At 38.6% G+C, this 16767-nt stretch overlaps 1 protein-coding gene across 20 annotated transcripts in view; it reads left to right on the top strand.

Moving 5' to 3' along the window:
* The window catches only part of RBPMS (RNA binding protein, mRNA processing factor), a 172248-nt gene that overhangs the window by 100985 nt on the left and 54496 nt on the right, over positions 1-16767 (top strand). For all 20 annotated transcript variants that reach the window (XM_014736587.3, XM_070252732.1, XM_070252740.1 and 17 more), the window contains one exon: positions 2832-2982. In XM_014736587.3, coding sequence (XP_014592073.1) covers positions 2832-2982 — 151 coding nt within the window. The remainder of the gene's footprint in view (positions 1-2831; positions 2983-16767) is intronic.

The following is a 16767-nucleotide window of genomic DNA, read 5'->3' as shown; positions in this document are numbered from 1 at the left end:
TGCCTGATAAGTAACTATTCTCAGATTGATACCATACTTAGGCCCAGAAACGTCTTTTCTGGTCACCACGTAAATAAGATACCATTTACAACTGTGAGAGAAAGGTTTCTCTTCATTATAAGAAGAGTTTTGGTGGATTATAGACGAGAGGAAAAAGTTGATTTTGAAAGGCACAGATCCCCCCTTCGACTTGGCAGTGATCTTACCCTGACAGCATTTAATGTGAAGTCACTCTGGCCAGAGAATAATCTTGTTAGGCTTTAATTAAAAGCACAAGGTATTTTTTTTTTCGTGTCGTCTTCTCCTTATCTGTCTTCCTCTTTTTTATCTTTCTCCTCTTTCTCTTTTCTTCCTCTTCACTTCCATGTTCTCCCTACCCTTGCCTCCTCTTCATCATCCTTTAACATTTAAAATGTTTTTGACTTGGCTAATCCCTCTGGATAGAAACTGAGCTGAGCAGGATATTGATTACCAAATATGGTATTGCTGCTAAAGATGTTAGAAGAATGTGGCTTGTATTCTAAGCCTCCGGCCTCTGAATAAGCTGCCAAACAAATTAGGTCATTTTAACTTCTGAGCTTTTTTTTTTTTTTTTTTTTAATAAGGAGCTGGAACTTTGATTTGGAACATAACAAGATGGTGGTGTTATTTTAGCTCAAATGGGAAGGGAAGGGTATGAAGAGGCGGGTGAGGAGGAGTCGGGGAGACTCAGTTCAGCATGTTTAGGACATGAGCCATCAGTAAGAGGAAAGTGAGTTGTGTGGAGCCTTGCTTGACTCTAGAACACCAGTGAAAGAGCTGAGGTATGGAATTCAGATGCATAGCCTCATTATCTGAGGCTGGAAGCTCCAGGGACTACTGACAGGTCCCAGGATGCTCTTCTCATGTTATGAAAGCCTACGCCACAGTGCTCGGGTTGATGTGGGCTCAGGTTTATGAACGTTGCTTCTTCACAGGAAGGTTGGTGGAGTTTAGTGCCAGGGAGGACACCTTGAAATTGAAGGCAAGTTGTTACTATGTGTAGCTGACGGGGTATAGTATGAATAGCAAGTCCCTCCACAGCATACCTTTAGCTGTTCAGTCGGGGACTGTGCTTGTCTCCCAGCAAAGACTGCAACTCTTTGCATCCATATTTGGAAATACTTGTTCTGTTGCGATAGTAGCTTTGATAGAATGAAATGCTCTTAAGAGGAAGCTCATGGAAGCAAACACTGCTCAGAATGCTGCTTTGTTCTTTTTCCTTATATACGTTTTTGGCAAGATAATACTGAGGCTTCCCAAATTAAAGCAAAATAAAACAAAAACTGAGACCAGTTAAAGAATTTCTTTTTATGTTTCATATAACTGACACCCCCTTTTTACTTTTTTTGGCTAGGGCTGCACAAGTGGATTCCTTTTCTTCCCACCCACCCCCATTTGCCACCTTCAATTGGTTTCTTCTCAGAGAACAGATGAATCAGGCTCATGAAGAAATTGTACCCACTCCAGCACATCTGTAGATCAGGGCTCTGTGGCTGTTGTTGTACCTCTCTGAGGACGTCTCTTTCTTCCCCTTTCCCCTTCCTTATTTCTTTTATTGCCATTACCATCCAGAGTCACAGGCTTTTCCTCCTGTCCTTGGCGCTTAGCTTGTGAAATTCAGAGTTCCTCATCCTGGTCTACAGAGTCAGAGATTCTTACTAATTTCATGTGGAAATTGTTCTTAATTTTCTTCAAGCTAATTAAGAAAAAGAAAAGGGACTTTGGGCCCACAGGCCGAGATGTGCACTAAATGGAAAACCTGTGTTCTTAGGATACTTGTTTTCAGAACTCCAACTTCCTTTCCAGAACATACCATACAGACAAAAATGGGACCTGAGTCTGTTTTGGATGCATATTTATGTACTACACTGGGATAGCTTTTTGATACTATTGTTGGGGTCCAGAATCCATGGCATTGGACATAGATGTGAGACTATTCATCATGCTTAGTAATGAAGGCATTCTTCAATGGTGGGAGGGTTTCAAAATAGACTTTAGATATTGCCCTAAATCTTGTATTTTATATTGATTGTGATTTATTTATGGAATATGTGTTAGGTGAACTGCAATAATAGGGTCAAGGGCAATTGAAATTACTATCCTCTCTTTGGCCCATGTAATCTCTTGTCTCTCTATCCATGTAGCTAATAAACCAGTTATAATTAAAATCAGGACTTTACCACATCAAGACATTCGTATTTTATATAAATTTATAAGCTAACGAATTAAGTGATACTAGTTATGTTGAAACCTTAAAAGTGTTTATTTCCTGTCTTCTTATTAATTCAGAGTACATATATCACCGTTATGAAATCTCTCCAGTTAGAAAGGGATGAGATTTTTCCCCCTCTATTTATAGGTGATAGAACTAAAGCATTGAAGAATTACATTGTTTTTAAGTCGATGTCAGAACACTGTTCAGAGGCCTAGGCCTCTTAGGATTTCCAGTATTGCTCAGGGCTTTATATTAATTCTTTCCTTCTTATTGGTAGCCATCAATTGAAGTTTTTGACTATGCTAGGAATTTGCCATTTCATATTTTCAAACTTGAAAGTTTTTGTCCAAGAAGAAAAGGAATAGTTGAAAAACTATGTAACTAAATTATTTAATTAAGTAAACAAAATCTGCCAGACTTTCTGGACATGTTGCGTTAATGGTTTTTCGTGTATTCTGTGTAAGTAGTGGGAATGAGAGCTCTAGCTGACCTTTTTTTCTGATAGGCCAGGGTTACTGGTGTGTTTATTTTGTCGCCATTCCTGTTTAACTCTAAGGAAATGAAAACATCTTCCATTTGTTCTGTATTTCCAAAGGGCATCCGCTTCGATCCTGAAATTCCGCAAACACTACGACTAGAGTTTGCTAAGGCAAACACGAAGATGGCCAAGAACAAACTAGTAGGGACTCCAAACCCCAGTACTCCTCTGCCCAACACTGTACCTCAGTTCATTGCCAGAGAGCCATGTAAGTTGATCTACTTTTCATTATGAAAAAAAAATGAATAGGAATTGTTCATGTGCTGCATGTGAGATACACCACGGGACAGAGAGCTGGCTGAGTGTCATTTTCCATTTCTGTGAAGAGACTCTATTCATGGTGTCTGGCTTCCAAATACAGCAGTCTTGTTCATGATTGGCTGTCCCAAAAGATAGTTCAGCTTGATCAGAACCGTAAGTACAAAATTTTGTTTGATATGCTGTAGATTTCCTTAATGTGATCTTGACCTTATTTTGAGTATGCCCTATTTGTGTTTGGGTATAAACCCTTCCTTATTCCCCCATCCTTGGACTCGAGAGGTGGTTCTCAGCATTCACTTTACTTCATTTGTTGAAAAACGTAAGTTCTGTGGCTTAGGGAAAATCGAATATTAAAAGTGAAAGAAGCAGATATTAAGAAGTTGGTTCTATTTTTGAGAACAATTTAGCCATAAATCTAGGGTGGAAAGTAAACACATACAAAGAATTTATGTATTGGAACAGTCATTTCTAGCAAACTAATACCAGTAAAGTTTTAAGAAAATTTGGGGCTTCCTGTTTTAAATTAATTGGATAAGGACAGTGACTAATTGCTAAACAAGTGCTTTACCCCACTTAATGAGCTTATCCCCTTAAATGTCCAGTCTACAATTTCTGCCTTTGACTGAATAACTTTAAAAGGTTGTCTTAATTTTCTTTCTCAAGCTCAATCAGTAGCAGAAGTGAGGCGTGAGATAGGCCTTAACTTTTTCTTTCGTTGCATAGCCATATGTGATTTAATATGGCAGGGCGTTCAAGGAATCCCAAGTGACTTGCTGTTATTGGAATATTTCTGTCCTTTCTTGATCTTCTTTCCAAACCACATGATCTTGATCTTCTTCCTGCTTTCCCTGACAATACGTTTCAACTTCTCTTATTGAAATTGAAGGGCACATGGGTTCCTTTCTCCTCCCCACCCCCATCATGTGCGTGTCAGATTTAATCAAGTTATTGTGAAAGTTACAGCCATTGTGTAGCTCAGTCACTCATGAGAAAGCTGCTGCTTGTCAGTGGAAACTAATAGGTAAAAGACGAGTTTCTCCCCCAGTGTGTTCTAAAATTTTTCTGTGAAGCCAGAAAGTCATAACAGAGAAAAAAATTATTTTGTTCTTCCATGTCCTAGGGAAACTTGAATCCTTTATTTGGGAAGGAAATCTGAACAAAAGTTTCATCTTATGGTGTAGTTGCACTACAGGAAGATATATGGGCATTTCTTACGTAATTCCATATTCTTACGGCATCTAGTTTGGTGCCTTATTTATTGCATATATTATATATTTAATAAATATTGATTACAGTGGTGATGAGTGGGTAAATTAATGTTTTAATTTCACTATTTGCAGAATTATTCCATTTGTATGCCTCTGCATTTCTCTCTGAAACTTTTTGTCATTTGATTAAGGAATCAGAAGAGAGTATTTGTAGGTTACCTTGATTTAGAAAGGATCACCTAGAGTAACTCTTTACTTTTCTAGTGAATTTGCATGCCTCAGATCTCAGAGTACTTTGAAAAGATTAATTCAGACAGGAAGTATAATGCTGGCAATACTTTATCCTTTCAATACTTTACTGAATGCTTTTCTTTCTGGGAGCTTAAATTTTTCTTTTAAATCTGCTACAAAAGCTCTGTGAAATAGGTAGCGAGGGAGATGATAGCCAGTTCACAGGATACACAAAAGCAGCAGAGATGAACAGACTGGACATCCACAAGTCGCTGAAGTTAAGGGAGAGTTTAGAGCAGTGTTTAGAACACTGCTCTGATCAGCTCTGCCCCCTCCCTTCCCTGTGTACAGAACAGCTCACAAATGGTCAGATAGTTTTCCATGGCTGGGTTAAAATTTACCTGACTGCTCATGACAAAACAAACTTGAAGTTAAAAGAAAAAATCCAGAGAGCATTGTATTCTTGAGAAAATAAAAGTTAACATGATTTCTCTTAATACAGCTCCTTTTTGCAGTGCAAGGGCCCTGACAAATAGCAATTCCACTGTGTCTCAGATCGACCTTATCATCCATTACAGTTTCCTCTGGGAACTGTGAAACTTCCCTGTCATATATGCAGTTGTTAGTTTCCTGGAAGCACACTGCAGACTAAGAACACTGTGCTGGTTCTGTACTGGAAAATCCACTTGCATTGTGCCCGTAATTGATATCTAAGGCAATCAGTTTAACTACTTGTCAGGAGTAGACTACTATGAAATCATAGAATTTGGGGATTGGAAAAGCCCTGTAGGCTTCTCTGTTGTAGGCTGTGAGAGAGGGTTTCTATAAATGCTTCTTTTTATTGATGTTTTTATATGGTGGTGGCTGAAATGTACCCATTGCCATCACTAAAGGAAGAATGTGCTATGATTCCATTATACAATAAATTTTTACTTGAACTCTCATTTCTCAAATATCTGTTGAACTTAATGAGCACCTGGTGTGCTAGACACTGGGGAAGAAGGAGACTGTAGTTGCTGTCTTAAAAGAGCTCTCAGTCCAAGGCCTTGATGGTGGTCAAAGTTGTCAGGCAACTTGGCTCATATAAAGGATGTAAAAGAGATTTCCTTGCACCTTAGTCTAGATTGCCCCAAATCAGACTGCCTTATTCACTGAGCACCTGCTGTGTTTGTGCCAAGCATGAAGAATGAGAAAACCAGGTATTGCAACTTGCCAAGGTAGATGGTGGCCTGCACTGGTGAACCTTGGCCTTAGATTTGAAGATGTCAGTGAGAGTTCTTGTTCTGCCAGTTATTGTCAAGGTTTGTGATCTTAAAGAAAAACATTTAACCTTGCTGTGCTCCTGTTCCCTTAGCTGTAAAATGGAGACAATACCTTCTTCAGAGGATTGTTAGAAGGACTAAATAAAATGATATCGTAAGATTGTATTAAAGGTTAAATGGATGTAATATATGTAGAGTACTAGGCAAATGTAAAGTACAATCTTAATTTTTTTAAAAAAAATCATTGAGCTGCTTTTCTTTCCTAATAGTTGAAAGTAGGTATTGATCTTCTGAGGTGTCATCACTGTGTGATTATAGCCAATTGTCTTTGCAAATTAGGAGAAAGGATGAATGAAATTCACATACAATCTCAGAAAAGTAGTATACTTCCCTAACTAAATTTTTATTAATTTGAACTTCTCCTTCTCTCACTCTCTTGTATGTAATAAAGTAAGAAAAATACTATGAGAAAGCAGGAAGTGAGAAAGAGAAAATTTATAAATTATATAAAATTCTCCTAGATTATGCATTTGGGGTTGTAGAGGAAAGCTGTGTTCTGTAGTATAAGAACTCCATTTCAGAGATGAAAACAGGGCAAGTCACCATCTTTCTGAGTTTTGATTTCCTCATCTGTAAAATGATGATATAATGTGCCAGACACTCTGATAAGCATTTTAAATGATTTGTCTTGGGGCCAGCCTGGTGGCGCAGCGGTTAAGTTCGCATGTTCCGCTTCTCGGCGGACGCGGGTTGGCCGGTTCGACTCCCGGGTGCGGACATGGCACTGCTTGGCACACCATGCTGTGGCAGGTGTCCCACATATAAAGTAGAGGAAGATGGGCATGGATGTTAGCTCAGGGCCAGTCTTCCTCAGCAAAAACCGGAGGACTGGCAGTAGTTAGCTCATGGCTAATCTTCCTCAAAAAAAATTTAAAAATAAATGAATGATCTCATTTAATTCAAATAACACTGTCCTACAGTTGAAGATTCTGAGGCCTAGAAAGGTCTAGTAACTTTCTTGAGGTTACACAGTCATCAGGTGTTATGAGTTGAATTGTGTCCTCCCCAAAATTCATATGTTGAAGTCCCAACCCCCAGTTCCTCCAAATGTAAGCATATTTGGAGATAAGGTCATTAAAGAGGTAATTAAATTAAAATGAGGCCATTAGGGTGCGCCCTAATCCAATATGATTGGTGTCCTTATAAGAAAAGGAAGATACCAGGCATATGCTCACACAGAGGAGAGGCCATGTGAGGACACAGCGAGAAGGCACTGAAAGCCAAGGACAGAGGTCTCAAGGAGAAGTCAAACCTGCCAACACCTTGATCTTGGACTTCTAGCTTCCAGAACTGTGAGAAAATTAGTTTCCATTGTTTGAGCCACCCTGTCTGTGGTATTTTGCTATGGCAGCCCGAGCAGACTAAACACATCAGTGATAGAGCCTGGCTTTAGATTCTGGCCTGTCACTAGTTTTGTAACTTTGGTCCAGTTACTTAACCTCTCTGTGTCTCAGTTTTCTCATCTATAAAATGGCAATAATAATTGTATCTACCGATAGGGTTGTGAGGATTAAATTAATTGACAATTTGTAGAAGTTGGAAGAGGGCCACATAGTGAGTCCTCAGTGAATGTTAATATACCCATGTAAGAATGTGTATGTTTATGTGCTTTTGTCCCTCACGGTTGTGAGACCTGTAGTTTTCCTTTTGTTTACTCAGCATCTAGCACCTAGAAATACATGGAGAATTTTTTTTAAGATGCCAAAGATTTTATTTTATGCTTTTTCATTTGGAACTTTTAAAATTTACAGTGTTATATGGGTATGATTGGAATACGATAAAATGTGTATATTTAAAGTGTCTAATCTGGTAAGTTTTGTCGTAATTCATATGGAATTTAGTTGAATAAACGTTCTTGATCTGCTTACACTGTTTGCAGCATCCCATATTATAATAGTGCTGTTAAAGGTGGTGGTCGCTGACACTTAATAGAGACTTTACTCAGATTAGACAGACCCTCTAACTTCAGATTTTATGGAGCAAATATCAAAATTCTCTAGAACTTGGCAGTAATTCAGATTCCTGTAGTCCATCGTCAGGGATTCTGATTCTGTGAGTCTGGTCTAAGACTTAATGCTCTGTATTTTTAAAGCTCTTTGGGTGATTCTGATGCACAGTGGGATCTGAAAATCACCAGCAGAGTAAGGAATTGCAAAGTTCTTCTTCCTACTCACACACTTCTCCCCTGCCCTCTCTTCCTCCCATCTCCCCCCCCCCCCCCCCCAAAAACAAAAGCATGCTTTATTAAATGGATACTCTTAAGTAACTGGTAAGCCCATAACCTGTTGCTGAATACTCAGATACCCAACTATCTAGAAGTGTGTTTTCTGTCTCATGTCTGAAGAGATCCTATGGAAGTTCAGGAAAACCTTTAAAGTGCCTAGCAAGTACCCTCCCGGGGACAACACTCAGCAATTACAAAATCTCTTAACCTTCACCTCTGTGGGATAGGGGCCATCCAGGGCCTGGTCTGAAGCTCCCTGTGCCCGTGGAACAGAGCCAAGGTGCCTGCGTTTTCCAGGGCAGCATGCACAGCTTCTACCATTTGAAAGAATGAGGGTATCTGGTTAGTCCTCACCCCTGCTATGAAATGTGCTGAGTGCCACCAGTACCAGTTACTGTGTATCCCACACCTGCTCTCCTCAAGTGGGGTCATTTAGAAAGACAGCAACTGAGTCTGAGGAAGACCTAATCAAGCTGGGAACATGGAGGCAAGGGAAAGACAAAGTTGAGTGAGACAAGGCTTTTTTACTCTGCAAAGGAGCTTCTTGGATTTTTGTGTTTTATATTTTGTAATGCAGATAGCTTCAGTTTTTTCTGATGACAAGAATTTTACATGCTTCTCAGAGGGAAAAAAAAATTTCAGGCAGTCCAAGAAAATATAAAGAAGAAAATAAAAGTCATCGAATTCTACCACCCAGAGACAACCACCATTAACATTTTGGTGTATTTCTTTCCACACCTTTTAGTATGCATATAATAAAAGTGAATCTGTATCTGATTTCTGAATTTCAAAATCATTTAACTTACCCTTTATCTTGAAGACAAAGCTCTGATGCCCAGTGAGATTAAATGGCCTAGTAGGGCCAAAAATAATATCTGGGCTGTCACAACCCTTCACCAGTATCTTTAGGGCACTATATATTCAGGTGGCACAGATAGCTTGCTAGAATTAGATCAAGAGGAGTGGTGGTAGACAGTCTGTTGGGCTGTCTCTCTCAACTATCTGATGTCTCAAGTGAGCCCAGCCAGCTCCTGAGCTGCTGGAATTCAGGTGGTTGATTGGATGATCTATAGGCTTTTATTAAATGAATGAGAAGAAAGGAAATAAACATTTATTGAGCAACTGCTCTATAGCCTTAAGAACTGTGTGTAAAACACCTCTTTTCCAGCTAAGGAGACTGAAACACCCAGAGTCTAAGTAACTTCCCCAAACTCACACAGCTCTTTTTAGGCCTTTTGGGCTCCAAAACCCAATGCTGATCTCACTGCACCACACTGCCTAACTTACAGTCCATAGGTACTTTTGGCTATAGGTGTTTTTAAAGGCTTCCTTAGGTGGTGCTTTAAACTCACTCGAGTCTTTGAAGATGATCTTCTTAAAGACCCCAGAGTCCTGCATCAGATTATTAGGACAAGATTTCAGGGCAGGGCATTAATTAGTGAAAATTAGGCTTCAGTACAACACTTTAAAGCATCAGATTTTGCTGGCCAGGATGCATCAACTGTAAAATGTATTCTTAAATAGTTGACCAAATTGAACTACTGGATGGTTTTTATTTAGTGGTGTGCTTCATTCTGAGTCATTATTTCTGAAAATGAGTGACCACTTTCTACAGTTTGAGTATTTTAGTTTGATAAATAATGGCACCTTCAGCAAAGGTGAGGTTACATGACTTCTTTGCTTTATGCTTGGAGGACATGCAAGGGCTTCGCTCAGGAGGTGTTTCAAGTCATTCAAATGGAAATGGAAACAAGCATGGGTGGAAAGGCGCAATAATACAGCCCTATTTTACATTGGTTGGGATCCTAAGACCTCACCTGCATACTCCTTAAAACAGTGATAGTATGAAACCAGCATAAATACTTAGAATTTATGGTGAAGCAGGTAGTGTGCTCTATAGATGGCCCCTCTTTGTAAAGTCCCAAAAGGCTCTTGAGCAATCTGCAGGAAATTTTTCACTTTAATTTTCAAAGAGAGTGAACAGATCAGCAAAAAACCTTGCCTGCTCCTTATATAAAGGATGGGGCTGAGACACCTAGTCCTGCAATTTTTTGAAAGTAAAACTAACACAGAAATGTGAGAGATTTTCCAGCTGTATATTGCGTCTGTTATTTGGGGATATAAAAGGTATAAAAGGTTTCGGTCCATTTTAAGGAACATCCCTGGAGACAGAGGTATGTTGATCATGTGATCACAATTTGGGCCCATCTGCATTTTGAGTAATACCACTGTTAATGTTCTTTTGTATATCTTTGTACATACATTTCTATACATTTATACATATATATATATAAAATACAGTGTGTGTCAAGTTGTTTTTGTTTGGTTTACTTTGGTTACAACATACGATCATACTGTCCTTATCATTTCTCACTTACTCCTTGAACCTCTTTCCATTCGGGACTGTATAGCCAGAGCATTATTTTTAAAGGTTCTTTACGTGAAAAGTATGGAGGTGCTGGTGAGGGCCTTCAATACCAAGCTGAGGATTTTTTCTAAATTAACTGGTGGGGGGAGAATGGAGACTGTTGAGTAGGGCAGTCTCACACTGTAAGGAAAACTCTCTCCTTCCTTATGCTCTAGGAAGCTGTGTTGGAGACACAGGAAAAGGAACAGAAAACCATAAAATCTCTTTTATGTAGAGGAGGAAATTGGGTGGTGGTAAAGAAGGCAGTTGCCCGAATTTTCTTCGTAATATGACTCGGAATGTCCCTGGGAAGTACCTTGGAAAGGTGGTGCATTTAGGAAAGAAGGCCACTGTCGCTCCATCGCCTTCCACCAAGTTTGGGGAATAGGAATTGGTGGTGGTGGAGGGCACAAATGATTATTTCACCTGTTTGGTTTTTTTTACCCCAGTCCTTGCTGGTAAGGGTTTCAATGGGAAGGGAGCCCAGGTATGAAAAGGAAGTTCTGTAGGAAGATGGTAATGGGGAGTCTTTGGGCAGTCAGAGGCATTGGGAAGTAGCAAAGGAAGGAGTCCAGGAAATGAACACAGGCAGGAGACAGGAGGCAGCTGGCTGCTGAGAGGAAAGGAGATGAGGATATCAAAGTATGGAAGCTGAGCTCACAGGATTGTGCTCACTCGACTCATGTGCCTCTTCTCTCTGCGGCAGCTCTGCAGTGGGAACTGTCTAGGGATTCTGTCCTTGCTGTGGAACAGTTTGAAGCTACCAGAAGAGATGTTCACAGAAACATGCCAGCAATTTCCATTCTGTGTATTGAGACTTCATAATGATTGAGTAACCCACTGAGCATTCTCTGAACACCCTCACCCCCAACACTGCCAGGCGTTTGTGGGCCCAATTGTCACATCACAGAGAAAGACCCATTGTCAAGTTGGGACACGTAGTTGGCACTCCAGATATGTATAAAGGGCACCAGGTGCCTAGGCCCCTGGATATTCTGAGACATAAAAACATGAAACAAAATGACAGTCAATAAGGACAGCAAAATACTCTTAGAAACCAGAGACCTAAACTAATGCTTATTTCCACATATGTTTAACAAAGCAAAAACTATTTTCGTTTAAAGAGAAGAATGTAACATTTATTGAGCCACACGAATATTTACAGTCCACCTCTGCCTCTATTTTCTCTTGAAACCTGCACACATTCCTAATTTTTGCTTAATGTGTATAATTTTAATGATTTTTAATAATTAAATTTAACAGTAACATTAATATAAGGCAATGGATTTGGTAAGAATGGTTTCCATATTGGATGTATCTTGTTTTGTCTGGGAGGTAAGTTATTGCAGCACCATGTAGATCAGCCAGTCTGATCCAGTTTATTTACATTATAATTTAATGAATAGCCTATGTTTGATTAGCGATGGCTATTAACACTTTGCTCTGAATTTCTATTTCTTGTTTATCTAATCATTGATCAGCTATAAACAAATGCCTTAAGAACTCAGGAAGTCAGATCTCCTTGGAAATCAGAATTCTTTTGTAATGCAAATAACTGCCCCAACTTTTAGTGTTTTGTAAACTCAAATTATTCATTACCTCTGCAAAGAAATGCAAAAATAAAACAGTTAATTTACTGGGACAATCCAGAAGAAACAGCTACCCTAGATTTAATTCTTTTAAGGCCCTGTACTCCTCATCTGCTCATTAAAAGGAAGGCATTTCCTGCTTTGTTAAAGTTTGATGCAGGCTGCCTGTTTCTTCCCTTCTGCTTTTTCACGCACACTTGTAATCCTCAAATAAAGAGGTGCTTTTTCTTGTACGGCAATTCTTGAAGTATTTGTCCACCAACCCCAGGTTGGTCTCCAAGACATTTTCAGGGAGTTCACAAGGTCTACACTATTTACATGAGAATAGTTTCTTTATCTCACTGTGCTGTGATAGGCACAACTACTGGCACTGTAGTACATGTCAAGCCAATGGCACTGAACTGTACTAGTAGCCATTGTATTCTCCACTGCCTTATACTTTGTGTTTTTAAAAAAAGGTGGTTTCTCCTAAGAATGTCTTTGACGAAGAAGTAAAAATTAATAATTTTATTCAATCTCTACTCTTGAATACAAGTCATTTTCTGTGTTTGTATTTGTTTTTTGACAAAATGGGGAGTACACATGAAGCTATTCTGCAGTTAAGTTGTGAGCTGATCTAGCTGCTTTCTTTGTGAATGCCATTTTTACTTGAAAGCATAACTGACAAACTAGTTTTTCAGACTTCGATATTTGGCAGACTTTTTCTCAAAAATTAATGAAATGAGCTTGTTGTTTCAAGAAAAACAACACAGTATTTGTTGCAATAATAAAATTTGAGCTCTAAAGCAAAAATTAGGGTTTTTGAAAAACTCATATCCACCACGAGTTTGACAGCTTCCCAACAATTAAGGACTTTTCTAATGAGGGTTGGTGGTGATATTAATGAATTTTTTAATCAAATAATGAAATGAATCAACATTTGGAAGATCAGCATAATTCAATGAACCATTATTTTCCAAATGACCAATGCATCATGTGATAAAATTATGCATGGGTAACGGATCTGTCTAAAATATACAATGGAATTTAATGTAAATTAAATTCTCATTAATAAAGTTTCAGATTCCACAATGCAACAAATCTTTTGATGAAATATTAAAAAAGAATATCCACAATTACCAGAAAAAATATTAAAATACTCCTTCCTTCACAAGCTACATATCTGTGAGGCCATATTTGTTTTCATATCCTACAACCAGTAGAATACATTGCACTAGATTGAATTAGAAGCAGATATAAGAATCCAGTTGTATTCTCTTGAACCAGATACTAAAGGGGTTTGCAAAACTGTCAAACAAAGTTTTTCCTTGTTTTGGAATATGTAGTTGCTTTTCACAAAACATGTCCTATTTATTTTAATATGTAGTGGGTTTGGTTTTTGAAATGAATTAATAAATATTTTTAAAACTTTGTTTTAATTTTAATATAGTAAATCTCAATTGATATAACCCACATAAACAAAAGTTCTTTTGGGTCTTCAGTAATTTTTGCTAGTGTAAAAGGATGTTGAATCCAAAGTTTAAAAACCGCTGGTCTTAAACATTTAAAGGTAACGTTTTGTTCCCAGTTGAACAGAGTGAGCATGGAGATCTGCAGTTATTAGATGGCTGCTATAGATTTGGGGCAGGTGATTACATTTGACTGCATTAGCTAAAGCCATTCAGAGCTTGACAGGAGGGAAGCAGTGCTCCTCCAGTGCCTGAGACCCTGCAGGCTTGTGTGCCAACCTCAGCTTTGAGGAGGGGCTTCTATTTCTGCCCCTTATTCTCTAGAGACCAGCCCAAGAATAACTGCACAAGTGGTGGTTTGAAGAGCTAGATAGCTACCCTTTCATTCTCAGAGATGGAATGAATGGATCTGGACTGAGTACCTTTCAGAAATGCTTATTTCTCCCCCACCATACCGAATGTATTACCGAATGTAATACAAGCTTATTTCAAGAGACTTGGAGAAGATAGAAAAGGGGATGGAAGTTTCATGTTTTTAAGTTCCTAAACCTAAAGACATATGCTATTAAATTCTATTCTGTTTTCTTTGTTTTTTAACATAAATTTTACAAATAAATTAGTTTTTAAAATGGAAAGGTTTAAGGCATTTTAACATAGTTTTTAAAATGTACATGTATAGTTTTCCTTGTGTTCTTTGGTTTTTATAATATAACTATTGTTTTTATTTAACATTATATGAATATTTTAAAAATTGAATGCAGAAAATTATCTCACCCACCCAGAGATAAGCATTTTAACATTTGTGGTGAATATCTATACACATATTGATATTTATGTGAATGGGATTATACATTACATACTGCTGTGATACCTGCTTTCATTTTCAGCTGTAGGCCTCATTTTTGCCTATCAGTAAATACTTAGCTGATCTATAACAATGGAATACCATGTAACCTAGGTTCTTTTCCTTGGGGGGAAAAGACTAGCAGAAGTGGTAGCTGCTTGCAGAGTAAAAGAAGTGAAAAATCTCAGACTTGAGGTGTAATGTAGTCAAATGCAAATGTGTAGTAGCAAATACAAGTCCTTTATCATCTTCCTTTTCATTTCACAATGTGTGTAGCTAGTAGGATCTTGCTTTCTTGAGAAATGATGGCACTGGAACCAGAAGAAGCATCTCTACTTGAACAAAATAGTCTAATTAGTGGCTGAGGGTGGAGGAGTGTCTTGCTGTCTTTTAATTAAATATCTGTCAGGAGGTCAAAGAGATCAAGCTGGTCAAACACTGACAGCTTTGTAAAGCTGTTTTGGTAAGTTCCTGTTCCAATTTTCTCACTTGAGTTTAGCAAATATTTGAGGGAAGGTGAGAGCTAAAAAGCTGAATAAGATACAGTTCTGCTCTTAAGGTGTTTACAGTTTAGCAGGAGGAAGAGGCTTATAAATGACCACAATGGAAGGCAGAGAAACTGCTAAATCGGAGATATAGATAATGCTGTTTGCAAATGATGAAGCTGGTAATTAGGGAGGGAATGGGAGAAGACCTCCTGGAGGTCTGTTGACCTAGTAGCTGAAAATGAGAAAGATTTCAGTAAGCAGAGAATATGTGCAAAAAGATCTACAGACTGAAGGGGTGGCTGACATGAAGATGAAAACTGCGAAGGTGTGGGAAGGAAGGGATCACAGAAGAGCTCGTGATCTGGTGATCTCATGATCTTCTTATCTGATGAGGCTGAAGAGGTGCACAGAAGGAAATAGAGGGCAACAGCACTGGACAGGGATATTGTGCCAAATGTAGGAAATCCATAGATACCAAATGAAAGGTTTCGTTCCGTGACCAGGAGGAAACAGGTTTTTTACTTCATCACAGAACACATCTCACCAGCCACTGCTTTCATCATCTCAGATAAGCAAACTGATAAAGAAGTATGGATTTGGGGCAGAGGTGGGGAGTTTAAAATGACATACATTTATTATTTCACAGATTCTGTAGGTCAGAAGTCCAGGCACTTGTGAACTGAGTCCTCTACTCATGGTCTCACATGCTGAAATAAGTGTGTTGGCTGGGCTGCAATTTCATCTGATCTTCCATGTCCACATGGTTCTGGTAATTTCAGGATCTTAAGGTTGTAGGCAATTGGCTAGGGGTATGAATTTTTTTTTAATTCGTCATTTAGTTGCACCATTACCACGGCCACATATAGGCACATATATAGGTTATCGCTAACCTTTCATAACAACTATGTAAGGCAGTATTATCTCCATTTGAGAGATGGAGAAAATGATGCAGAGAGTAAGTGGAATGCTGTTTTGTTTTGTTTTTTCCTCTTCCTGATGAGCAGAGAAAGATTCTCTGGTGATTTTGCCTAACTTCTCCCTCTCCTAGAAGCCTGAATTCAGTTGGAAAGAAAAAACCTTTATTAAAAAGTCTCATTACCCTGTGACTTTAAGGATGGGGGTGGGGCATGTTTGCATAACAGAACGCTGTGATGAAAACATTCCCTGGATAACTTAAATCACCTGCTGCTAAGGACCCCATCTCATGGCATCACTGTCTCCTTGGCAGCTTTACAAAAGAAATTTGTTTTTTGGCCACAATACAGAAGAGATTGGTGTCTCAAGATTTCTTTTATTTCTGCTTAGCAGGGAGTGTATGTCTGTCTCTCTCTTGTTTTCAAACATAACCAAAATATGTAGAGAATAATATAATCAACCCCAGAAATCCATCATTCATATTTGACAGTTATCAAGATTTTAGCACACCTTGCTTTTTAAATCCCTTCTTTCTTTCTTCTCCTCTTTCTTCTTTTACAGTTGAATTGTTCATATCAGGTTGATATATTGCCTTGTTATGTCTCTTAAGTGTCTTTTAATCTAGAGCGGTCTCCCTTCCCCTGCTCTCCCTTTTTGATGACGTTGATGTGTTGACAAAAGTGTCAGCCTTCCTAAGGAAAAACCCTGCTAGTATTTGTTTGCTTCCTTTAGGTGTCCTTTTACTTGCTCCTGTGTCCCCTCTATTTAGTGCAAATTGAAAGGCTTGATTAGATTTGAAAGGTTGGGTTAAATTCAGGTTCACCTTTTTTTGTCAAGAATACATCGTAGGTGGTGCTGTGTGCCTTGTGTGGTGCTGCATTATGCAGTAACTAATGTTTGGCTTATTCTACATTTGGTGATGTTAAGATGAACCTGTGGATTCAGGTAGTATTGGCGTAATGCTTCCATAAAGGTCCCTATCAACTTCATTTTCATGTTTTATCCATTGATCTTGACCTCATTGCTTGATTAGGAGTTGAAAAACGGTTATTTTCC

This window comes from Equus caballus, chromosome 27, assembly GCF_041296265.1.
Source record: "Equus caballus isolate H_3958 breed thoroughbred chromosome 27, TB-T2T, whole genome shotgun sequence".
NCBI classification, from domain to species: domain Eukaryota; kingdom Metazoa; phylum Chordata; class Mammalia; order Perissodactyla; family Equidae; genus Equus; species Equus caballus.
The sequence above is the reverse complement of the archived record's forward strand: the minus strand, read 5'-3'. Positions and strand labels throughout refer to the sequence as shown.